Source organism: Opisthocomus hoazin, chromosome 4 (assembly GCF_030867145.1).
Source record: "Opisthocomus hoazin isolate bOpiHoa1 chromosome 4, bOpiHoa1.hap1, whole genome shotgun sequence".
NCBI lineage: Eukaryota > Metazoa > Chordata > Aves > Opisthocomiformes > Opisthocomidae > Opisthocomus > Opisthocomus hoazin.
Window position 1 is genome coordinate 59,900,030 of NC_134417.1, and position 25,802 is coordinate 59,925,831.

At 39.8% G+C, this 25,802-nt stretch overlaps 1 protein-coding gene across 1 annotated transcript in view; it reads left to right on the forward strand.

The window, feature by feature from the left end:
- MACC1 (MET transcriptional regulator MACC1) overlaps positions 1 to 25,060 on the forward strand; it is a 32,979-nt gene extending 7,919 nt beyond the window's left edge. Inside the window, exons 2-5 of the mRNA XM_075417460.1 lie at positions 11,577 to 11,691; positions 14,051 to 16,089; positions 18,362 to 18,550; positions 24,755 to 25,060. Of these exons, the coding sequence (XP_075273575.1) occupies positions 11,577 to 11,691; positions 14,051 to 16,089; positions 18,362 to 18,550; positions 24,755 to 24,970 (2,559 nt within the window). The 3' untranslated portion in view covers positions 24,971 to 25,060. The remainder of the gene's footprint in view (positions 1 to 11,576; positions 11,692 to 14,050; positions 16,090 to 18,361; positions 18,551 to 24,754) is intronic.
- The last annotated feature ends 742 nt before the right edge of the window (positions 25,061 to 25,802 follow it).

The window sequence follows — 25,802 nt, forward strand, 5'->3', positions numbered from 1 at the left end:
CATTTCGATACAAATGGAGCAGGGACAGTAAACTTATGAAGATGAAACCAGAAAAAGTGTTTCTTTAGGGTTGGTATTTAGAAGGTGTTGCTGAATAAGCTGAATTCTCTGAGCTAACACATAGCAGGTGCCTTCAGGTTCTTAACTCAGAAAATCAAAGTCCTGAAAAGCTGTTCTAAGTTTTGTCTGGATCTCAGCTTATTTCACTTGTAACCTTGCACCTGGTTTCTTCCTGTCTGAAGCAAAGGTTACTCTGCTATTACTGATCAGACAGAAACTGGTCAGCTAGAGGAACTCCAGCTCCATAGAGACATTGATCCCAAATGAAGTGGCCTGTGCTGGTACCTGTAGGGATGTCGCGCCCTGGGCTGTTTAGTGATATTGGATATGGTTGTCTGTTCCTTTCAATCTGCTATAGGCACTGTTAGTAGTTTCCTCCAGAAGGGAGAGATTAACCTCCCTTTCTGCAAGACCGGCTGTCAGAAAAACCTCAACTCTGGGTGGTGCATGAAAATTTCCTTTCAAAGTAATAGTTGTGAAATTAAAGTGGTTTTGCATGATGTTTAAATATCTTAGTGGTCTCAAATAAATTAAATCAATTTTCTGTAACTTCTGTAGTCTGACAATAGCCTATACAGCAGTTTCACTTTATGTGAATGGAGCATCATATGGCTGCTGAGATGGTTTCAGATGATAAATGATGCCCAGAGTTTTTCTGTGCAGGAAGCCAGCGAGGTCAAAGAACCACAGCCTTTTCAGAGACTTAGTAGTATAAAATACTGAGCTTGCTCAGCCTATATGAAACTCGAAGGTGAGCAAGCTCAGGGGCTGTGAAAGGTGAGGCAAAACAAAGGATTGACACCAGTATCTTCACAAGGCTTGACAGTGGCCAGGCCTTGCAGAGACTGCTGTATCAGGGAAAAATTAATTTACTGCATGTAAAATTCTTGAAGGAGTGCAGGACTGACAGGAGTCAGGAGTTGCAGGGGGTGTTTTTGGGAGGGGGAGAGGGGGAACAGGGACAGACTGTGGGAAGCTGGAGATAACATGTTGAAATGCTGTTATTATGTCTAAGAGTTACTAATCTGCAGCCTTCCACTTCTGCTAGAAAGGCAATAACTTCAGCTGTGGTGAAAAATAGTAAAGTTTGCTGAGGCAGAATAAATAAAATAAAAAACCGGGCACACATTTTGAACTGATAGAATAGAATCCATAGCACTTCCAAATCACTCTCTGAAAGATTTTCTGCAGGGTTATCTGAGAGGCACTGTTTAGGAATTTGATAAATTAGGTTTCAGTCCAACTTTGTAACTGCATCACTCCAGTCATTATTTTTATTTGAGTGTATCAGCTGGGGCAGATGAAAATTTTTCTTCAACTAAACTGAATATTTTTTGTGTATAAAAGGTTGATGTTTATGATAATTTAGGGATTAGTTTTGGGTTTTTTCCCCTTTTAATATGTGGCTTGAGTGGAGAGTCTTCCTTATTATAGAGCTTGAGCTACTGACCCCCCTCATCTCCTGTCCTATGCCAATTCCCTCCACATCTCTAACACAGTGTTGTAGTCAGTGCACATGAGTCATGTTAGGGAAGGAAATAAGAAAGAAGCGAGCAACAGCTTTATACCTTTTTCCTCTTCTCACCACTGCCATATTAAATGCAAAGGATAAATAACATGAAGTGCTTTCTTCATGGCAAATGGCATGGAAAGATGTTATAGAGCTGAATAGGGAAGATTTCTTGAATGAGAAGGCACCCATCTGTGTATAGCACCTGCTCATGTTACTTCTGAGCAATTACAGCTCTCAGCTGCTTCATCAAATTTTGCCCTCAAAAGTCAATAGTGTTGGCTCAGAAGAAAGAGCTAGAGCCAGCAGGGAGGTAGGGTGCCTGTAGCATCCTGAGGTGTAGGGCTATTGGGAAGAGCAAGCTAGAGCTGAGCTCTTGTTTTTGGGGCTGAATAGAGACAATGGGAGATTAAAATCGGCGTAGGTATGCCTGGGCTAACATGGGGGACTTCTCTGATTTGTTGTACGAGCAGTTCGTTGATCAATTTTGGACGTCAGCTAGCTGGCTGGTGAGAACCTTAGGAATTTTTTCTGCCTCTGAGCCCTCCAGGGAGGCAGGACAAGGGAATATGCATCCTTAAAATGCTTCCAGTGGGTAAAACTATCCATTGCAATGCAATAGTGTGGTTTTCCTGGATGGGAAAAATAGCTTTGCACTGTGGTATTGCATCCAGGCTAATGCTATGCATCACCAGAGGGAGATCTGCTGCTGGAAAGACAGTTGGACACTGTGATGCAATGGAGAGAATGAAGGTGCATGAAGAATATAGGGTCTGGAGGAAGAGGAGACCTTATAACAATGATGTCACACAATTCTTGTTTTGCTTCTGAAGAAGAAGAGAAGATAAAATCTTTGAAGTGTGACTTTGTCACTGCTGCATAAAAATGGATGATACTGGACATGTCATTACCCTTATTGTACCAAAAAGAGTAAGTAACAGAAGTATAGATGCTCCCTTCTTAACAGGTGGGAATGGATGGTTCAATCAATGAGCCTCTAAGGCAGCTAGATTTAAGAATTAAATTTAGACGCATAAGGGCATGCAATTTGTTGGAAACATATTACCTCAAATCATCTTGAACTTGACTGTTCCTTTAGAAGAAGATCCAGTGATACTGTAGACTGGTAAAATTTATTTAAAAAAAAAAAATAGAATCACTCCTATTTCAGTTATAAAACTAGCAGCAATACTGGAAGCAGCTCTTCCTCGGTTTCATATGTAGGACTTCTTACTTCTTCCTCTGAAATATGTAGTCTTCTGCAATCAGAGGTAGATTATTAAATGGGATCTGATATTTCATGGCAGTTTATCTTCCTCTGACTTCTTTTTTGTTGCCCTAACATTACCATTTTGGAGTTGATCTGGCAGTCATGTTATTTGAGTAAAAATACTCTGTTAAAAATATTATCAATAAGAAGTAGTTAAGAGTACAATTCAGAGATTCAAATGTACTTCATTAGTAGAGAAACTATGCATTTAAACATGAGTCCCGTTTGACAGAAAGAAGAGGGATTTTTGCTTGTCAAGAGCATATGTAATTGCTATATAAAGGGAGAGTCTGCAATATAATGAGAGATACAGAGTCTGGCTTTTGGAGAACAAAATACGTTTTTATGAATTCCCCTCCCTTCTTCCCTTCAAAATTACAGTGTCAAAAATAACTTTAAAATATTGGCAGTGTAAATTAATGGACAGCTCAGCCTGTTATTAAGAACACAGGCACAAATGTTTTAAATGTGATGATGGCTGCTGGACAAGAGTTCTGACCAAACTTTGGTGACTATAATTGCCACAAAAAGTGACAAAATGCACTTTCTGCAGTGTGCCTTGAAAAGTGTCCCTGTGATTAAGGCTTCCTCTTTGATGCTCTTTTCAAGGTGTTTCTAAAGTGCCAAGGACTATTAAGTTCTTCAGTCAAAACAGATCAATGCACAAAAAACAGGTATCAGTCTTTCCTTGGAAATGTTATCACAATGTATCAAACATGCTATTTGTGCTGTTACATATTCCCTGTGTCTGTTACGTGGTCAGTCAACTAGAGCAAAAAGTAATCTGTGGATGTACTGAAGAATGATTATTCTTACAGTTATTAACTCCCTAAACTAACCTCTAATGAAAACCAGAGGAGTCCTCGCCAAATGGATTTACTTTATTCTACCATGTTTAATGGATTTATTTTCCCAGCACAGGTAGTTGCCTGTTTCATTCATTTTTCTCCACGTTGGGCTGGCCACATGTCACCCATCTTCCATCATTTCCGCCCTCTTGGTATCGATCTCCCTTTATATTCCCCAGGAGAGATGGAACAAGTGGAACAACTGACTTGAGTCCTGTCCTGTCCCACTCTCCTGCCCCCAGTTCATGCCCTACACAACTGGGATTTCTTCTTGACTAGTTTAGACTTCTTGAAAGCTTGCCTGACAGAGTTTAAACATTGCAAAGCAAACTTTCTGTGTGTATTGCCATGTTAACTTATTTTTTGGTGCGTACGTGTGTTTTGTAGTTTTGTTGGGTTTTTTTTGTCGCCCCCAAGTTAACGAATGCCAAATGAAAGTGGTTCCATATAAAAAAGGTGAAGGCTTTCTGACATGTTTTTCTTTTTCCCTGGAGCAAAAGTCTGTCATGCTTTTGGAAGGAGACCTTTCTAGTCTCCTATCTCATCAATAGCATAGCACACTGCAGCATGCCCCAGTATCTTTTTCTAGGTGCTCACCTCAGTTTGCTGAAAACAGAACACCAGAAGAGTAGAGGCACCTTGTATGTATCTGGATATCAGGTTCAATTTACTTCAAGGTTCACATTGTACATCTTCAGTCTACACCTGTTCAAAATAAAGTATCCAGACTGCATACTGACAAACAATTTAGTTTTACAGTTGGATATTCAAGACTGGGTCCTGTGTCAGCCACATCTTTTTTAATATTTGTTTTTAGCATGGAATAACAAAAAAAATCTTACATGTTTGCAACATATTCAGCTGATATTGATGTTTAAAATCTGTTGTTAATGTTAATTACAATTATAATTTTAAGAACTTTGAGACATGCGCAAGTAAAACACTGACTCTTCTCTGCAAGTGAGTTCCTTGGTGCATTCTGCTTTGCCCTGATGCTGTGAAGAGCGTGCAGCTCTTGTAGGATTTCTGTTATAGTATGACCAGAGCAGATGAAACATTTAAATGCTGCAAATCAAGAGGGATTTTTCCCCTGCATGTGCTCAGCCCTTAAATTTAGAAGTAATTATTTCTAGGAAACACATAACTCATAAGTGCCTGATTGTCAGTGCCTGATGAACTACTACTTTACTACTTGACCTGGGTTTGATTGTCTGGAGACTGTATCCTTTACCTGCTTTCTGGGTGGACACTAGATGTGCTATTTTCTATATATAACTGGAAGAGTGCTAAACAGTAAGATGTTGCCAAAATCAAGTCTTTGGGACAGAGGAAGACTTTTTTGCTTTTTTTTTTTTTGTCATGCCCTTGTGATTCAGGCATACAAAGACTTTTCTGTTTTTTAAAAAAGAGATTTCCTTTATTATCCTTGAAGTTAGCTCTCAGATTGTAAATCATTCACTACTGTTCATGCTACAGCTACTTCTTTCTCCCACCACTGCTTCCTGCCCTCAAAGACCACAGCTTGTATCAGTCCCTCTGCAAAGATGACTTTTGGCACTAACAAGCAGAGACGTGAGCCTTTCCTGAGGAAGTGCATAATAAATACTGTACAGATTTGGGAGTGCACTCTAAGCCAAGCTAGCATGCAGGTGTCTAAGGCTTTATCTCCACTTGCCACTGACAGGTAAACTGCTCAGTTAAAGACCCAGTGTAATGCCTGCGTGCAGCCTGGATGTGAAAAAAAGTCTAATTTAGTAGAAAGAATAGATGAAATCAGGGTAACAAAACAATACATTGAGTACTTTGGAGGTTATCCGTACTTACAAACCCTTGATCACAGCTATAGTTCACAAGGATCTAAACAGCTAGTAGAGATTTTGAGATTCCTAGTAGCTCCCACTCCTCTAGGTTGTTCAAAAAATGTTGACAGTTAAGGTTTTTATTTCATCCTAGCAAACAGTAAAAGTATCCAAGGATGGGCAGAAGGGCTCTGGTTTACAGGCAGAACATGTTACTTACAGGCTTTGCCTTGCCCTGAAATGTTGCGTGTATTACGGCAGCATTGAAATACTTGCGGCACCTGGAAATGAAAACTTCTACATTTTAAGGAAACTGCTAAACAAAAAGGTGTTTCTTACAGAGTGCTTTCAGCATCTGTTTGGAAGCAATAACTCTGATGGCATCACAGTCAGTAGTAACTTGTAGTATTTTAATCTCTGTGAAGGATCCAGAAGTGTTTTCATAGGACCTCCAAAAGTGAAGAAACTAGCTGTGCTTCCAAAGTATGTATGGTTACATACAATGAGAATCCGGTGTGATTTTTAACTATTGTTATTTTCAGAGGCTTTTAAGAGCTTGTAAGGAAATGAGTTAATAGAAGAATGAAGCTAATAAACTTGCAAAGTTTTCTCTGTTCAGCAAAAAGAAGAAATATTGCAATTTAATAGTACAAAGTTGGATCCTTTAATTCATTGCTTAGTGACATCTTTACTTTCCATTTCCCGTTCTTTAAAAAGTTACTGAGTAATGTAAGTAGAAGGCAACATATTTCTTTTTTCCTGAGGCCAAAGGGAAACCATGGAGTATTTCAGTGGTAGCTGAAATCCAAAAGACAACATCAAAACTTAACTACACATTCCTGAGGCTTCTGGAAAGCCATATTTCCAAATGTAACGTTTATAATTGAAAATAAAAGCTCTAGTCCTTCTGCTTACAACAAGCAATTCTGGAAGCTTAGCTATGTGGAATGAAAAGAAGGATACTTGCCTTGTAAAGGGCATGTCTATGGTATAGTTGTTTTTGCCTGCATAGTTTTCTCCAATCTGCCTGTAAAGCAGTCAGTTCTGGGTTGTGCAGAGCTGAGCAGAGGCTGTAAAAACCCACTTGTGAAGTACAGGAAATCTACTGGGAGGATGACCCACTTAAAGTCCCATTTTTGCTGTGCTGAGACTACTAGTTCTACCCTTTAACACTAGCTCGGATGGAGTATTACCAGCAGCAGTTACGCCCGTCACAAGCAGCAGTGTAGACGCATGTTGGGCCTGCAGAGAAGTTAAGCCCTGGGTTCAGGAAGGAGTATGAATGGCTCTACAGTTCCCACAGGGTGATAAATTTTCAGAACTTTGAAAAAGTAGGTACCAAACTTGGCAAGTATTTAATTAACAACAGAATAAACTAGTAGATATATCAATTGAAAATGCTTTTCTGTCATTACAGGAAAAGCAAGAAGTAACACGGTCATACTAAAGCATTAAGATTGCTGACAAGTATTAGTAAAGTAGGCAACAGATGATTGAAATCTCTCGAGGTTGAACATTAAAAGCCATTTCTGCCTCTTCACAATGAGATACAGCTGTGTTTCCTTGACTGCCTCACATGCAACAGGCTAAAAGAATAAGTCAAAGACTTTATCACTTCAGCTGAAGGTTTCATTTGCAATCCTTCACTATCACTAGCTACTGTACCACAGTTCAGGTCTGTAATCAAAGATTGGTAAACTTGTGCCCAGCTGCCTGACACCAAACTCTGAGCTGCATAAAGCTGTTCCAGGCCACAAGTGCTAAAGGACTGATAAAATATGACCTAATACTGTAACTAATGTTTAGCTAGAAACATGTTAATCTGCTGAGAGCAGGTAGTGTTTCAGACTTGATGATAATGTGTTGTGCCTTCTAAAACCATGTAACTTCTTTGTGTTCATTTCTCTTTAGAATTGCTTCTCTCCATTTAACAGAATTTAAATAATTCACTATACTCTGTATTCCGTCAGATAAGGATCATTGTATTTAACATTCTGATGAATATATCTTGCTCCCTTTTCAGAAATAAACCTGTAAAGTAAGTCTAACAACCCAACCTCTATTACTAGCAAGTCATTTTTCCCCGTGACAGCTAAAAGTGAGCCTGAGGAAAGAGGCACATCTCCATCACCTGTTTGTGTTTCTTGTCCTGTCTCTGCAAATGCATAAGCTTCATCCTTTGGATACAAAGGCCATGAATCACTGTGAGTAATGGTATGGCTGAGTAGCACTATCTGTGCAAGGTGCATGTAGGATTCCGTGGGGAGACACTGCCACAGGAGAGCTCTGCTCTTAACACAACCTGCTTTTGAAGAAGGCCAAACAGGGTTGAGGTTTAATGAAAGGCAAATTGCTACTGTCTTGCTCTGGGAAGTTGATAGTTCAACAACACGAAAGAATGTGGCCTCCCTCACTTTTAAGGGCAAAGGCTGTTGGGAAGTGTTTGCTTTTGGGCTTTTTAAAATTTTCTCTTACCACTATTTTAAGCACAGCAGGACATGTTTTCTTTGGTAGAGAGACTGGAAAGGGGAAAAAAAAAAATGTTCACTTGAATTTTAAAAGACCTGGAAGAGATTTCTAGAGGCATCACATGCAGCAAGAATGCCATTTCTAACAAATCTGTCTCCTGATTTCTGTGAAACTGAACTTTCTACCTGAGACTTTCTTCTTCCTCAGATGCATTTTTCTTCCTCTGTAACAGTGCTGCAACGTGCCTGCCAGCAGCACTTTGGGCCCTGCGTCTCCTGCTCTTATGGGTCAAGCAACGCACTCCAGGCTTTTACAGCAGAGTGCACCTGGCAAACTGTTTCTTGTCCTCATACAGAAAAATGCCCCATCTCTCAGCAATCACTCGGGTTCACTCACTGGTCACCTCCACAGATGATCTGTTTCCAACCTCTTCACTTCCTCGTTCCCTGCTCACTTCACACTGTGAGCTGACATACCATCAATCAAATAATTCTTTGCACCATTAAGCACTTGTCAGTTTACATCTTTCTTACTCAGTAGCTACAGCAAATGAAAAGCTTAGCTTCTGATTCTTCCTGTGCATAATTCCCTCTTTTTGCAGCAAAAGGGTTTCATAGCTTTTCCCTTCGCCACTGATCAGCATGGCTTTATATCGCACATACATTGATCTCTCTTCTCTTGTGGATGATTGTTCTTCTGGATTTGTCCACGTAAGTTCCTAATTAACAGTGTTACCCTATCAAAAGTTTCTTTTGGGGTGCTATTTTATCACAGAATGTACCCATGGAAAAGGGGGAGCATTGGGTTTTCTTATTTTCCTAGCCTCATACAAAGGCACTGGGGATTATGTGTTCCCAGCACTAGGGCTGGAACACAGGAAAGACGGGACCCAAACTTGGTGTCAGACCATGTAGCTCTGTTCAAGAGTCATACTGCCTGGCACCTGACAGCATGTGTACAGCTTGTCCCCAGCGTTTCCCACATTCCTTGGCGTGCTGACCAAATGTGGTCAGCTTTTGCCCAGGAGTGTTTATATCTTCCCCCTTCTCTCATCCTCCTCTTGGCTGGCCTGAAGGCATGCCTAAATGACAGAGGGCTCCCTCATCACGCTCTCGGGGAAGGGGGGGAGCACGACTTGTTTTTGAAAGTGGTTTTCCTTTTCAGTATCTGCCTTTTCTATCTTTGTGCCAGGCTAGTGGTGAAGGTTTTTAGGGAGTTCCCAGAGGGAACTTTTAGGAAGTGGCTTATTCTATTTGCAGAAATTCTTAGCGTTTATAAAACTTCTATATGTAATCTTGTTGTTATGTCTCTGTCAATATACTCCCACTGTGTAAAGAGATTTGTTTTTTTTTTTTCTTTCTCTGTCCCTCTCCCCCCAGGGTTTCCTGTTTTGGTCCCTGTGCATCTACTTGCACTCCTGTGCTCTTTCTTCATCCTTACCTGCAGCCTCACACTTCATGCAGCTACTGAAATAATTGTGGGTTTTTTAACTATTTAAAGAACCATTTTTAGATTAATATGTCAATTGACCAATAAATCATCAGAGATTAGTGCTGACAACAAATACACTGGTATTGTAAAGAACAGACTTCCTTTTTGTACATTTATTGGAATTTCAGACTATGGATACCTTACACTGGTGGTTAAACCTCCCCAACCCCTAAAGTAGAAGCCCAAGATAAAAATTTTGCATGTTTATACAGTGTGTTCAGTGTTTCAGCATTTTGAGATGCAGCAAGAACGCAAAAGTTATTTCCTTTGAGGGAAGCAGTACACATTGTCGAAGATGCTGTCTCTTATTAGAGATGGGAGGAACAGTGAAATTGTTATAAAAATATATGTGGTATGTGGGATGTCAGATCGGACGTATTTTAGTTTCCAGTTTGATTCTGGTGGTGCATTAATAGCAGAAGCCACAAAGTAATGGTCTTGGAGGCTAGCTTTTGCTACCTTCTGAAATCAGGACTTCTAAGGCCAGCAGCTGAGATTTCTGGTAACAGAGGAACGTGAAAGTCCGTACAGCCCTGTGATAGCACCATGGCTGGGTGACAGTCAGGCTTAGCCTGACCTCAGCCCTGCGTCCTGCCCGAGTGCAAGTCAGCAGCTGAACAGATTGCCATTAGCTGAAGGTAGGTCTTGTGGGAAGAACAAAAAGTACCAATTTACATTTGCAGTGGAAAAAAAAGATGTCTTAAACCATTGCACTGTGCAGTGGAAACAGACAGATGACTTCCAGTTTCTATTCAGTAATGCTTTGGTATATGCTATGTTTCCTTTTTCCCATAATTCACCAACTAGAACTGTAACTGAAAATTCCTTTTCCTTACAGCCACAGTAAAACCAGGCCCAATGCATCTTTTTATTCCTTTTTGAACATGATAAAATGAGATCTGCTTAGGCTGTAATTGCTGCTGCACAAGTAGCAGGTTGCAATATTTCAGACTCCTGAACAAAGCTGACTATCGTATCCTTGGATGGACCCAAAAAACCTTCTGCATTTTTTACCTTTTCTCTTCCCCTCCCCCTCCACCTTGTTTTTTTGTTTGTTTCTTTTCTTTTTAACTATGTCTTAATATATCTATTGCCCGTCAGCATTTATACCCCACAACATATAGGATCAGTAAGAGGATTCTGGGAAAGTCACTAAATGATCTCTTGGTCTATAGCACTAATTTAATGAGCTTTCCTGCACAAAAAGATCTAGAATATTTTATTTCCTCCAGCTTCTGTTTCTGGGACACAGTAACTTCAGCATGTGGGATACCCAACACTTCTTTGAAGACCTGCAACTCCTCTTTCTGGGCAGCTGAAAATAACATCAGGCAATGGTACCTTGAGCAGTTCATGCTCCTGTTGCCTGCCTCAGGGCAATGGTCCTCCTGCCCTGCCCTTGTGCTAGGCCTGCTGGTAACTGTGTCTCTTTCAACCACAGCATCTTACAGCTCTTGTGTGGCCCAGTCCATGTGCAAACTGCATCAAAACCAAACAGAACTTCTTGTAGCCAGAACAACGAAGAGGAGAGACCCAAATGTCCTCTCTTGGGCTGTTGCTGTGCTGGCATGGGCCTTAGGAAGGTTACTTGAAGTCATTCCTGTACAGATTAAAAGGAAAATCTGATCTGATGTTCACTCGGGGAAGAGCATAGGAAGAATAATAACGCGGTAAAGGCTGGAAATATTTTCTGTTAATTGGCAAAGGAAGGAACAGATCTAGCTCTTCCCCTTTAATGTTTCTGGTCAAACTTATCTGAAAACAGGAATTAGGATGTTTGTTTTTTTACAAAAGTTTTCTATTCAAGGCCTTCTGAATGGAAGTTATTGTACAGTTGGCTCAGTTCCAGTTGCAAGATGCTTAATTATGTGAGTTATTGGATTTCACTATGGACTGGGGTTCCGTATTGTACTGCACCTGTAGCATCTGGTGTTTTTGCTGCAAATTAGATAGTAAGACTCACTCAGGATTGTGATGCTCTTGGGCAGACTTCATAAATTTTCTCATAAACTGTAATTCACGTTTTGTTTTTTCTTCATCACAGGAGCAAAGCTCAATTATTCTTCAACAGTTTCCCCTCTTTCAAATTGCATACTTGCTGATGTTTTATATGTTTACCTGTTTCCTAGGAGGAAAACACTTCCAGTAGTGGAACAGCGTCCCTAACCAGCGGAGAGATTCCACGGAGCAGGTCGGAGGGGACTTTGATTGATGTGGATGATCGGACACCTTCAGCCAGCTACAGTATGTCTCTTCTGCTATTTTTTGTACTAAGGCTCTCCACCTAAAGTCTGTATTTCTCTCAAACTCTCAGTAGTGTCAAGAGCTATAGCTAGTCTGTAAACCCCTGTACACCAGGTCTGTTTCAGTTTTTGTTTGTTTTTTTTTTTGTTTTCTTTTATTGCTTGTTTTTGCACTACTCAGGCCATCGTAGATGTCCCTGGAGTTGGAACACAAAGGGTTGTCACAAGGTCCCCTAGGAGAAACTTGCTGGCATAGAAGTGCTCTGTCCCCAGAGCAAATGTGGGTCAGGCAGGTTGAGAGGAAGAGCTGGAACCATTAAACTTACATGAATAAGTGCTGTTTAGGGTATGTTTATTGGAGGTTGAGACAACAACAAGAGGAGAGAGTTATTAGCCAAACTACAGTAATTTAGGGTGTTAGGAACCAGGAAGGCAAGCTAATTCTGGTGTTAGCCCAGTTTAAAAACTTGAGTTTTAGCTAGTAGAAAACCTGGGGTTGGACTTTAACTGTTAACCTGATTTAAAACCAAAGTTGCTTTAATCTCATTGCTATTTTAACCTAAAAGTTAAGAAAACATTCCCATCCACATGGCAGGCATTCTCTTAGCTTTTTGTCCAGTAGCAGATATGAGTAATGGTGGGCCTGGTATTTGCTGCGTGGGTTGCAGAGCAGGAATTATTTCCTCACTAACCTCCTGCACTCCAGTAAGCTGTGCTGTTACCTTGGCATGAGAAAGCATCCAGCTTAATGACTCAGGCTTTGCAAGAGTTTTCTGCTCAGACTTTTCCTGTAGAAACATGCCCTTTAGGATGGGGAAACAAACAAACAGAAAAAAACCCTAACATTTCTTTTGGGACTAATTAATTTATTTTTTAATAGAAAATAATGATCTGACTGTAATAGCATCACAGCACAAGGAAAGTTTTTGGCCTGCAGGCAGAAACAAAATGCCTTTTCAGCTGGTGCTTGAGCAGCTCAGCCCCATCCAGAGGCCCTGGCAAGGCTGGGTGCTGGAGGGGCAGGAAGCTGCCCCTGGGCTCACTCTCCCCAGCAGCTCACTGGGAAGGCTTTTGTCAAGACAACGCTAAAGCCCTCCAGATGGGGAGCTGGGAAGCAGGTAAATTCCACTCCGGTTCATCCAAATTGGGATTTTTTTTGAACAGTAGAAAAACTTCACAGTTTTGGCTTTTTGTCACAATTTACGACAAATTAAACAAAAAGAAAAGTACTAACATTTCATTTTTTTTTTCTTTTTGTAGCTGAGTGCACTGTCATTCTTGCAATTGAGCAATAATTAGTAGCCTTGGAGATGGAAGGTACTATGAAAAGTGTAATAATGAAGGATATAGGTTGCTGAAAGAAAAAAATGCTGAATTTTCCCTCTAAAATTAAATTCCTTTACAAGGATGTACAAAGAAGGGATGGTGCAATCTCTGTATATACAAAAACAATGGCAAACTGAAGCAATAGAAACCCTTAACACAAAAAGTTTCAGGCAGTCTATTTGTTGCAGGAAGCGTGAGTCTTAACCAACCTACAGACCAGCTTCTGTGAACAGTTCTTAGTATAAGATATAAGGGCATCTTGTCTTCAGAGCAAATAGACATTACTGGTAATAATGAGTATTCTTATCAGAAAGCATATTTAAAATCACGTTTACACCTCTATTTGTCTATTTAAGTGCAATCTCAGAAAACTTAGTAGCTGCAAAACCCACTTTTCTTGAAATATTCAAACTGTGCAAGAACTCATAAATTGTACCAACAAATTTTTCTAATGGGAAAGCTAGTATAACAAATTCCACTCATACTGAGACAAATTGCAAGAGTGCTATTATCAGTGAAATGCATGTGCACTAGCATGAAAAGGAATCCTGTATAATTCATTCATCTGTATTTTCTGAAGTGTTTGAAAGATGACAAAGTAGTAGCTAAACTTTGCAGAGAGGTAGACTCAAAGGAAAAAAAATCTATGGCATTTTGTAAGAGGCCAAAGATTATTGGAATGTAAAGGTTTAAACCTTATGGGACCTTAGCATACTGCATGCCAGTTAGTAGTTTTAGGAATTGATAATGATCAGCACCTTGCAGAAGATGCTTTACATCCTTCAGCACTAATTTGTCAGCACTCTTTCTATTAACAAACATTCTTAATGCTACTTAGAAATCAATATTTATACTCTTTAAAAACCTGAAGGAGAAATATGTAAATGTGTTCCTTAAGAACTTCATCTATATGTAGTTTAGGAGGATAAATTTTGTTACCTGTTAGCTTAAGAACAGACTATCCGTTGGAAAAGAATGAAATTTCTCAAGTCTCTGTGCTTTATGAAATGCTTCTGTTTGTTTCTTTTAAACAGATGTCAATGAAAGCAAATTGGATTTGGATATTGACTGGTGTGATGCATTCAAACATGTCCATGATGTTTCCAAGACTAACCCTTTCTGGAGTGAACTGTCAGCCTCCAACCCTTTTGTACATGACATAGCTGCTTCAAATAGAAATGAAAATAATAGGTACCTTTCAGTCTTCAAAGAAAAACCCCATATATTCTCTCAAATTTCTAGCAACAGGGATTCTTTGGCTTCCTCAGGTGATGAGCTAGATATCGATTGTCTTCTAAAAAAGACTTCAGCAAGAAGATCTGGACGATCCAAGAGTGTCTCTGACTTCCTGGACATTGTTGATAACCGAAGATTTAATCTTCGCAAGACAACACCTCAAAAAACTATAGCTTCAGACATGATATGGCTTCAAAATAACCGTGAAGCCTACAAGATGGCTTGGTTGACTCACCGACAACTCACCCGATCTTGCCTAGATTTAGAAGCCATGAGCCATAGCCCTGGATGGGCACAAACGCAAGCTACAGACATTCATGTAGTTTGTAAACTGAATCATGAAGGGGGTTCAGTGCAGCTACCTGACTCGGATATCAACATTCATGTCCCTGTGGGTCATGTATTACCTGGGGAATTCCAAGAAGTGGGTTTAAAGGCTATCCTTAACCCTCCGTCATCATTTAACAATGAGCTGTCTAGCACCGTAAGTCCCCTGATAGAACTTACACTGAGCAACCTCAACACAAGGGAAGCCATTTTCCTAGAGGTAAAAGTAGCAGCTAAAGTGAAGAATGATCCACTTAGCCAAGTTATGAGTGATATTGTGTGTTTTTATAGTCTCAATAAAGAAGGGCCTTTTAAGAAGCTAGAAAATTGCTACACTTATCAAGATACCATACAAGTGAAGCTAATGGATTTAAGTCACGTGATGTATGCAGTGGTTGTCGTACAAGCAAACAAAATCCAGCCTCCAGCAACTAATGTCTGGGACTATGTTCATAGAACAGTCTCAGTTGGAATTTATGGTCCCAAATATATTCACCCATCTTTTACAGCAGTTTTTACAGTTTTTGGTCATAACTACATTCCAGGAAAACTCACAATTTGTGATATAAAAAAGGGGGGGAAAAATATGCCTCCTGTTGTGTTTCAGCTGTGGGGAAAACATACATTTCTGCTTGAAAAGCCACAAGATTTAAACATTTCTTTGGTATCCTGTGATCCAGATTTTGAAGTGAAGGTGGAAGACCAAAGCAAAAATATTAAAGAGGAGGAGCTGAAAGCCGGTGAAATGGTCCGCCAACAATTCCTGTTTTCCATGCTTGGATGTAGGGAGATGCATTTCTTTGTTTTCCTTGTTCAGATTAAAGTCTTAAAAAGTAGCCAAGTAACTCAGTTCCATGTTACGACTCCTGATCCAGCCCCAAAATTAAGTGGAATTATCAATAAGCCAAAGCGCTTACAAAACCGCAAAGAAATCAAGTCTGCACCTTTGCTTTTGATACCAACAGTTAAATATCCAAAGTTTCAAGATAAAATTTTGAATGTTAATACTTATGGAGTGGCTTTGAAAACTGTGTTACGTCAGAATAAGATTGACTATTTGCTAGAATATTTTAAAGGGGACACAATAGCACTTCTTGGTGAAGATAAAGTAAAAGCCATTGGACAAACTAAAATAAAAGAGTGGTACGTAGGAGTTCTCAGAAAAAAGATTGGTCTTGTACATTGCAAAAACATAAAAGTGATTTCCAAAGAACAAGCTATGGACACTGCTGATAGTGAGCTAACAACTAGGAATCTTGTTGAACAAATTGCATTGCCATTCAAAAAACTGACTTACATCTACGCGGTAGTTCTGTCTACAGTATCAGAGAGCCTTTATGACTGGAGAGCTTTGGCAGAGGTGCTAGGATATTCACATATGTCTTTGGATGACTTTAATGAGGCACATGCTGATAAAGAATCGGAAAGAGTGGCGCATGTTGTGAAGAGGATGAAGGAAGACTGCCATGCTAACAAAAAAAAAAGACTATTTCTTTATGAGCTCGTTGTTGTAAGTATTGCGTGAACTAACTTGGTTATTGGGAATGCATTGCTAAGGAACTATTCAATAGTAATGTGTGAACAAGAAAACATGGTCCTGCACCCTTTAAGTCTTTACATATATAAATATATTACTAAAAGTTGTAGAGACCTATAGATGGAAAATACATCCAGACTCTCGTGAAGAATAATACCTTGATGAATTAATTCTAAGCAAGGTTCTGTGAATGTTCCAGGAGCCTTGCTCATGTAGTAGGTTGACTGAGTTGACTTTTTTTGGTTTTAAACTGCCATGATTGAAATAGTTTTGTCTTTTTTTCATGGAAATCATCATGGCAAATTGCTTCCCTGAGCAATTCCCATTCCTATTGTGAAGTATTTAGTAAGCTTATAGTACAGAAACACCATTATTCATATATCTTGTGTAGCCTAAGAGGCATGTCTAAGTTTGCTTCCCATTTTTAAAGCAAGGAAATCCTGACTGACATGTTGAAGACAAGATTTTCTATCCACATGTGATGAATTCATAGTCAATGTTGTAGTGTCCTAAGGACAATATTGCAAGTATTTGAGTGGGTCTCATTTCTAAGCCACTGGACGACTTCTATGCGATTCAGTACTGTTACACGTGAATCAAAAGCGGTTTTATTCTATTGTTAATCACATTAATTTACTTATGGATCTGTGTGCAAATTAATTTGGAATTAATGATTACTCAATACTGTGCTTGGCTCTGACTGAAAAGTCTACCAGCCTACTTAAGGACAGAAGAGAATTAAATTTCTCATATCAAAATAAAGTATTGTAAATAAGTGTGTTTAAAAACTGACATTGTAGCCTTTCATGTAAAGCCTTTTGACTGTCCTGAACTGCAAACCTTAGCAGGATTTACTTCTTATAACTAGTCTACCGCTTTGAAGTGCTGACAACACTTTCAGCAGGATTCAAAAAATTTTGGTAGCAGTGGCCGCTTACAACTCTTAAGACCGCACTAAACTGCGTGGAATAAAACTGAGCAAGTATGAAGCGCAGTTTAGTCTGCCATGTCTCCATAAATAAAGGGGAGAGTTAAAGGTGAAAATGATCTAAAGTTTTAATTGAATACAGTGAAACTGAGTTCATTACAGAACAGGCAAAAGGTGGGACATAATTAGATTAATAAGATGTCCCGTTTTGTTGAGATGTATATGATTTTTGAGCTATGAAGTGCCAATGCAGGTGCCTGTCTCTGTAAAGCTAGACATCATACATGTGACTTTTGGGTATAATTCACTGGTTATTTTTTTTAATTAATCTGTTTTTATGCTTAATAGCATTCTTGATTATTAGAACAAAGGCAAATTGAACAACTGCCTCCACTTTGCCAAAGTATAGGGGAATTTGGTACTGTATGCTATAGTCTACTTCTCACTACTGTGCCTACCAAAATTTCTACTGCTTGGAATTAGGATTTTTATGGAAAAATGTTTTACAATTAAATCACACAAATAGCTGATTTCTGCAGAAATGCTTGATACTTTATTAAAAACCAGTATCTAAAATCCAAGGAAAACTTCTAGATTTTGTTCTTGACCTTTCACTGATACAGTCAACATTTTCAGTGGAACATTTTGCTGTTAACTTGGGGAAAATTAAAAACAGCACCTAGTTTCTCATAAGCTCTTACCCAAACAAATAAAGAAAGGAGAATGCAACATAGCTGCATTTCAGGGTTTCATTCCTGGAACAATTTTAATTTGTTTGCTATTAAAAGCTCATTTGGCATGGGGGAGGGAAGAGTTTTATGCTTGCATTTCTGCTTAGTGCTCAGCAAATTACCAGTTCTGTGGGAGGAGTAAATCAAAAGGCGCTGGCCAATGTAATCAATGATTTTCCAGAAAAGCAGTAGATGAAGGACCACACCTTAATATAATAGTGCTCTAACTTAAAAATTAGGTTTCATGTCATACTTTTAAGAAGCTCAATTTGATGTCCCAAATGTTTTTTGTTGGAGAAGCGTATTTTTCCTTTAGGATCTGTAAGCTTGGCAGGATCTATGTGACACTGGAATGCTGAAACAGCTGAATGCCAGCTTATTTTTTCTTAAGCTTGTGGGCAGTTTTCCTATGAAACTGTTGGCAACACCTTTTTGTAGGAAAAAAAATTACAAATTTGCAAGAACACAAAATAGACAAAAAGCCTTCTTGTCTGCTTAGTAATGCAGGAAAGTGCTATAAAAACAAATGATAATGTTCTGTTTGTAATTACTGGTGAAGGAACATTAATGAAAATGATTGTTGCAGGCACTTTTGAAAATAGATTGCCAGGGATTAGTGGCACGTCTTACCCAGGACACCGTCATTTTGACTTCAGCTGTCAAGCTTGGCAAATACTGGCGGGAGCTTGCAGAGAAGCTAGCCCGGCTCACAAAGCAGCAAATCGAGGCTTATGAACTACCCCACCATGGGAAAAATGGGGTAGTAGCTCTGGAGGTAAGGCTCTGGCGTAATGGTGTGTGTGCACTTGCTCCCCTGCACAAACACAGCCAGGGAACTTTCTTCTTCCTTGCTCTGTGCATTATTTTCTTTTTGCAGTTCGGCCTCCTTATTTAATTTGTAAGCCCTTCAATGTGAGGAATTCTCGACAACTTTTGTTTGCAATTACCTAGATATTCCTTTGAGGCCAGTTGTTCAGTGTTATTGTGTGTGCCAAATCAATTTGCTCTGGAGGTCCTGGTCTCTGTCTTGAACTTCAGCTCTTTACTCCCACCGCAAGGGCCTCTTTCAGTCCCTTCTTATTGCCCCGTCCAATTGTTAATCTTATTCCTCTGCGCATCCCTTTCCTAACTGCTGTCATTTCAGGCACAGAGAGGAAGACCGACCACTTGGTCCTTGCAGGAGCCACTTCACATCACCCTCAGTACAGCTTTTGCTCCTTCTGCTGAAAGGAAGCTCACCTCCACCGCTAACACTTTTCTCTCCTGTGGTGTGTCAGATTTATCATCATTTACCTTAAGTAACATGACAAGAGGTTGGAAGCTCTGACGCCAGTTCCACCTCTGTCCTATTGTACGAACGTGGCAAATCCATGTTTTAATTTCATAGTTTGCCATGATATTTATCCTCCTTTGTAAAGCACTCTGCTTAGGCAGAAGTCTGAGTTCTAAATAAAAGTAAAGTTGTCCCCTCATTTTAGTGTGTACACATCTAAGGTGCAGCTTAGGTACCTAATAATATCTCTAGTGCCATCTGAGGTGCCCAGAGGTACCCATGGCATCCATGCAATGTCAGATATGTCACAAGATTTAGAGTGGGCCTTCATCCATGCGTCTGTGCTGATGGCCAGCCTGTGCTCCTGGCACACCTTTGCCTGGGTAGCCAAGTTGCCTCTTGCATTTCTCTGGTCTTACTTTAACACCAAAGCATGCAGTAGATCCACTGTTTCCCACAGAGTTAAGTGCAACGACTTCTACGTCCCAGCCTGGGTTTTACCCCGAGCATCCTCTTTTATAAACGTTGCTGAATGATGCTCAAGCTGACCTTACTGCCTTGAGCGCTTGCATTCCAGCTTGACTATCGCTCTACCTGTATTATCTACCCTTGATTATTGCAGGTAATGCACATGATCCAGCCTGAATTCCTCCCCTCTCTCCTCTAAATACCAAAGGAATAGCTATTTCCCATTCAGAAATTCACAACTACTCAAGATATGTTTTTTCTTCGTTTTCCTATCCCTGTAGGTGATTCTTTCTGTGCTCTGCCAGACATCTCCTCCTTTCCACAGTCTGAATCCAGTGAGTCTTTCATCTCAGTCTTATCTGCCTTGTGATGGCTATCGGGATATTTCTGCTCTAATCATGAACCACCACCTCTTATGTCCTTTGAAGGCTCCACCTTCCCTTCCCAATCAATATTTGACCAAAATTCTACACATTTACTTACAAGGTTCTACACTTTTCTGCCAAATTTTCTCTGTTGTTGCTGTTTGCAAACACTGCCTCCTCCTCTGATCTTGCTTTTCTTTTTATTTTGTAGTTTTTCCTTTTTTTCAGTTGTTCTGGGTACATTACTTGTGCCTGGATGCACCTTCCTCCTTAATTTTTTTTTTTACCCATGAAACTCTCAGCTCTACCAAGAGGTCTACTACCCTCTTTCAGTGAAAAAAATCACCCTGTTATTGGCTGTTTTTGCACTAGCTTATTCTGAAATACTAAAACAGAATATGAATGCTTGTAATTTCCATTACGTTTTATTTTTTCCTGTTATGCAGTGCCTTGTCTAACTTCTCAGACTTTTGTTTCACTTGCTAAGCTTTCTCTGTTTGTCTGACAAAATCCTAACTTTCTACAGAAGGAATTATAGTCCAGACCAGTGTGTGACTCCGCTGGTCTCCATGGTGTTTGGAAATGTTTTCTCCTGTGCTAACAGACAGCAGAACTGAATCAATCACAGAATCACAGAATAGTAGGGGTTGGAAGGGACCTCTGTGGGTCATCTAGTCCAACCCCCCTGCTGAAGCAGGGTCACCTACAGTAGGCTGCACAGGATCTTGTCCAGGCGGGTCTTGAATATCTCCAGAGAAGGAGACTCCACAGCCTCCCTGGGCAGCCTGTTCCAGTGCTCCGTCACCCTCAGAGGGAAGAAGTTCCTCCTCATGTTCAGACGGAACTTCCTGTGCCTCAGTTTGTGCCCATTGCCCCTTGTCCTGTCACTGGGCACCACTGAAAAGAGCTTGGCCCCATCCTCCTGACACCCACCCTTCAGATATTTGTAGGCATTTATAAGGTCCCCTCGCAGCCTTCTCTTCTTCAGGCTGAACAAGCCCAGTTCCCTCAACCTCTCCTCGTAGGAGAGATGCTCCAGTCCCCTCACCATCCTTGTAGCCCTCCGCTGGACTCTCTCCAGTAGCTCTTCATCCTTCTTGAACTGGGGAGCCCAGAACTGGACACAGTACTCCAGATGAGGCCTTACCAGGGCAGTGTAGAGGGGAAGGAGAACCTCCCTTGTCCTGCTGGCCACACTCTTCTTGATGCACCCCAGGATCCCATTGGCTTTCTTGGCAGCCAGGGCACACTGCTGGCTCATGGTTAACCTGTCGTCCACCAGGACACCCAGGTCCCTCTCCGCAGAGCTGCTCTCCAGCAGGTCCACCCCAAGCCTGTACTGGTGCAATCTTAAAACTCTTTTTCAAGCACCGTACATAATTATTTTTATACATTTAAAAAAATATAAAAATATATTCAAAAGTATATTTACTGTGTTTTAATGGGTGTCTTTTTTCATGAAGCCCATCTTCTGCCTCATACACCTTATCTTTTATTTTCAAGAGTTTTTTAGATTATTTTTTATGACAAACTACCTACAAAATTCTCTGCCTTTCAGTGACAGTGTCTGCTGCCAGAAGATAGTACAGTTAAATTGATCATAAAAACCCCAATAATAGAGTATGTTCTATTTTTAAAGAGAACATTCAATAAGCAATCAAAGATCAGAATTTTGCTTGAACTTTATGTCATTTCTCAAGGCTTAGGACAGGCCCATGGGCAATTTCTTGGTTTCATGTGAGCTTTGTAACAGTACTTGTCCACACAGGTGTGAGTTCAAAGCACATCAGGTTTCTAGCACTGATATTTCCCGTGGACACTCAGCATCCTTACTGTCCTGTGAATCTAACCTTCAATTTCAGTACTTTCTACTGAATTTCAGCCCTTTCTTCTCACCTCTGAACTCAGTGCTCTGGTGTGTTGAATCTCTACATACAGAAAGAAATATTCTGCTTATAAAGTTTTGTGTATGTTGTTCATCAGGGATGCAAAATGAATGTAGGTCATGTAGGTCATACCTGTGTGGAGGTGCCCCCAGTGTTGTTACAAGGTTAGCGTTAGTCTGACTAGTTTCAGAATCATTGCTGGTCCTCACGTTTATGTAGCAGGTATAATAGAACCCTCATTGAAACCATCTTATCCTAGCCTGTAGCTTTCTAATGGAAAAGCTTTCTTATTGATAGTAGTTGTTGGTGTGAAAATAGGAAGCTAAACAAAGATGGGGGAGTAATAAGTTTTGACTAAGTATTGAAGATTATCTGAAAATATTAACAAATTCATTTACACATCAAAAACTGTTCCACCATGAAGAGGATTTATTGGTTGAAAAATTTTTTTGCTTTTAAACTTAATGTTTTTCTTAGTGTGAGAAATCCTTAGTGAGAGGCGACTTGAGGTACATAAAATTGGTGACTAGATTTTGAAGTGCTTTTCATCAGTAAATTCCAAATCACTTTACAGAGGATGTAGGTATCATCATTGCCATTACACAGCAGAGGCACTGGGAGCAGAGGGAAAACTCATGCATGCCCAGCATGCTGCAGTGATTTAATATTTTGCCTGAAAATCTGCTTTGATATAATTCAAGACTGTCAAACACAATTCAGTTCACCCATTGCATCAGAGCATGTGGATGTGGAAAAAGATCTGCCTTAGAAGCCTGGTTTGCAGTGTTAGTTCAGTGTGCTGAGTGTGTTGATTACTGCTGCATTACAAGAAGTGGTTGTGACAGAGTAGAGGAAAGAAGGGTTTGTATTTTAGGCATATTTCAGCCAATTGTCTGATTGCACAGTGTCAGACTGACCTTCAGCATGAGTCAAAGCATAGCATCTTTTCACACTCACTGTCTTTTCACATTCTAGTGAGGACAGAAAGCTGTATCCCTATTTCTCAAATATCCTGCTCTAACAGGAGTATAAGGAAAGGAAGCAGGAGACAGAGAAAAGGCATAGTCAGTGGCAGAATATCAGAAAATCCCAGCTTCTCTTGTTGACTACCTTGGTTACTGAGCTAAAAATAGAAATATGGAAACTTTCCGGTCTCAGCACAAATACAACAGTGGTGAGCTGCTTTAGTTCATTAAAATATGTTGTAATGTATAGTATTTACAGTAGTACATTAAAAACTTCTTTTTCGACATAACCTGTCTAATAAAAAGAAAGAATTCATTACTCTCCTTCTTCCCACCTACCACCAAATTACTCTGTTTTCCTCCTTTTGTAACCTTATGGTTATGATTTACGATAGACTTGCTTACAGCAAGAAGTAAGCATCATTCATTTTGGGTAGATGATGATATCCTTCCCTCCCATAGACCTAAAATGAGAAACTTCACTGAAAATATAGGCACTTCTTTATGGCTTAAACTGAAGGCAGAAGCCAGACTAATCAGACTGCGAGACACGCTACTGGGGATATGACTTTGATGGGTTTTTCCATTTGGGGATGGGGGAGTAAGGCAGCAGAAGTTGAGGGAGATGTTTACAGAAACTAGGATAGAATCAGTCTTGGAGTAAATTGAGAGTTCTTAGCCCAAATGTGGAGAAAACTCAGTACTATGAGCAAAGAAATTCTCCTGCTTGGTTCCTCAAGGGATCAAGTAAACAAAGCTTAAATCATGGAAGTAGAGCTTTATGTCATGTATTATTTGTAAATCAATAGGATTATATTGAGGAAATAACATTTCCTCCTTAATTATCCTTCAGAACCATGAAAACTGTTTCTCCACTAAAAGCAAAAAAGACTACCTGATCATTTCTGTGTATAGATATGTAAACGTGCACACATCAGTGCATATGGTTTCATTACTGTGCGTAAGTGTGTTTCTGTTAAAGCAGCAAATGTCAGAACCTTTTAGGAAAGTGATGCATTTCTTTGTGGCTTTGCGTATCATCTCTGCAACTGCTGATTCAACTGCTGGTTGCAAAACCTTTATTGCCAGTGAGGAGTGGGAAACTAGAAAGTGGATAGCCCAAGTTAAATTTGGAAGAAAGCAGCTGTGAAAACAATCCTTTTGTTTGTAAACTGAGAAAACTTACTCTGCACACCAGCACTTTGAAGGATCTAAGTCCAGCTTGGCATCTGAATCATGCTGTCATAGCTTAAATAATGTCACTAGACCAATGACAAATTGCACCTGCAAAGGATCTGCTTCATATTTGTTTGGCGTAAAATAAACATATTCTAGTGTGAAATAAGGAGCATTGGTAGCCTGTCTTTTAATTTCCTTTATACTTTTTAAATTTCATGTCCTGATATTAAAAACTTAATTATAAAAGCTTTTGACTCTCCTGCTTTTGGAGCGTTTGGGATTGTTTTCCTTTCTTTTTTCAAACAGAGATTTTATGGATAGATCATCTTCCTGCTGCTGTTACCAGAAAACATTTTTGTAAAGATAAGAAAAATGTTTAAAATTTCCAGGCTAAGTAGGGGGATGGTGGCATGTTGATTAATGAGACAAAGGGAGGCATTAACCATCAAAAGCACAGTCAAACTCCAAACTGGGAAAATGCTGTTGGGTGTATGCATTGCAAAAATTACAAAGGTGGAAAGTTATTTTCCTTCCACCCCTGTTCTTTGAATTATACTTTCTGACAGGGATATATTTTTACTTGGTGATAATAATCTGAATTAAGATTTTATCTTTCCCCTCCAAGAACTGGAGAGTTTCATAGAAATGAAGTACATAAGGTTACTGCAGTTTTTATATCAATAAGCCTTTTATGATAAAGCATTTCAGTGTGGCTAGGGATCAAACACTTATTTTCTGTTTTCTTTTCTACGATTTTTCTACTACCGGAAAGATTAAGATTTTTTTTGCTCAATAATTCAGTTTCTGCAACTAAACTTGTTTTTTTTTCTCCTTTATTTGCAGATGATGTGGAAACCTGCATATGACTTCCTCTACACATGGGGTGCCCATTATGGAGACAGTTACAGGGATGTGTTACAAGACCTGCACTCGGCCTTGGATAAAATGAAAAACCCAGTAACCAAACATTGGCGAGAGTTAACTGGAACGTTGATTCTCGTGAACTGCATGGAGGTATTACGGGCAAGTGCTTTCTCCAAAATGGAGGAAGAAGAATAGATTATGAAGACACGTTTTTGGGAAAATCTCTTGGGAAACCGTACTGCTGATATTTGTGTTTCAGTGGTGCTTGCAGAGCAGGACAGAATGCAGTTTGTTTTACCCGAGTTGATGTTGGGTCTACCCCCATGGCTCTCAGCTACAGATCGTCAGAGCATGCGAAGGGCTATGGAGTAAATAAGCAAAGAATGGAGGATTAAACTAGTGAGGTCGACAAAAATTACTTGAATTCTACAGCGTAGTTTCTATAAGGAGCTATTTCTGATTGCACTGACTTTTAGGAGGAGATCAGCTTTAAAAACAGAACTATGCATGGATGAGTTTAGCCTGCGAGGCCTGGGTTTACATTGTTTTCAGTGGAGTATTAAAATAAAATATTTAATACATTATTTTAATTGGTGCTCAAAAACCTCAACTCTAAGTCAGTGGGTACAGAGTAGCCTAGAAAAAAATGTTAGGATTCTTTCATCCTCAACTGGGACAAAATTAATCTCATCTTCTCACAAAACAGGAATTCAACAGTTATTTGCACCTGGGGAAACAGGTGCTCAGTCCTTCCAAAACAGATTCTGGTGGTTTTTTTGGAGACTGGAAGAGAGACAGGCAGTTTAATGGTCAAAGGTGATTGGTTTTGATTAGTTTGTTGATGTAGCTGAACAGGGTTTGTGTGTGTCTTTGTTGTTTTTTGTTTTTTTTTTAATTCTGGCAAATTTGTCTAGATTCTGCTGAGCAGAAATTCAGGAAGACTTCTTGGTGTGCACTGTCCTTCCTTCCCTCTGATCATTTGCTTATTCCTATTCTGTTGTTTTTCAATAGGTAAATAGAGAAGAGT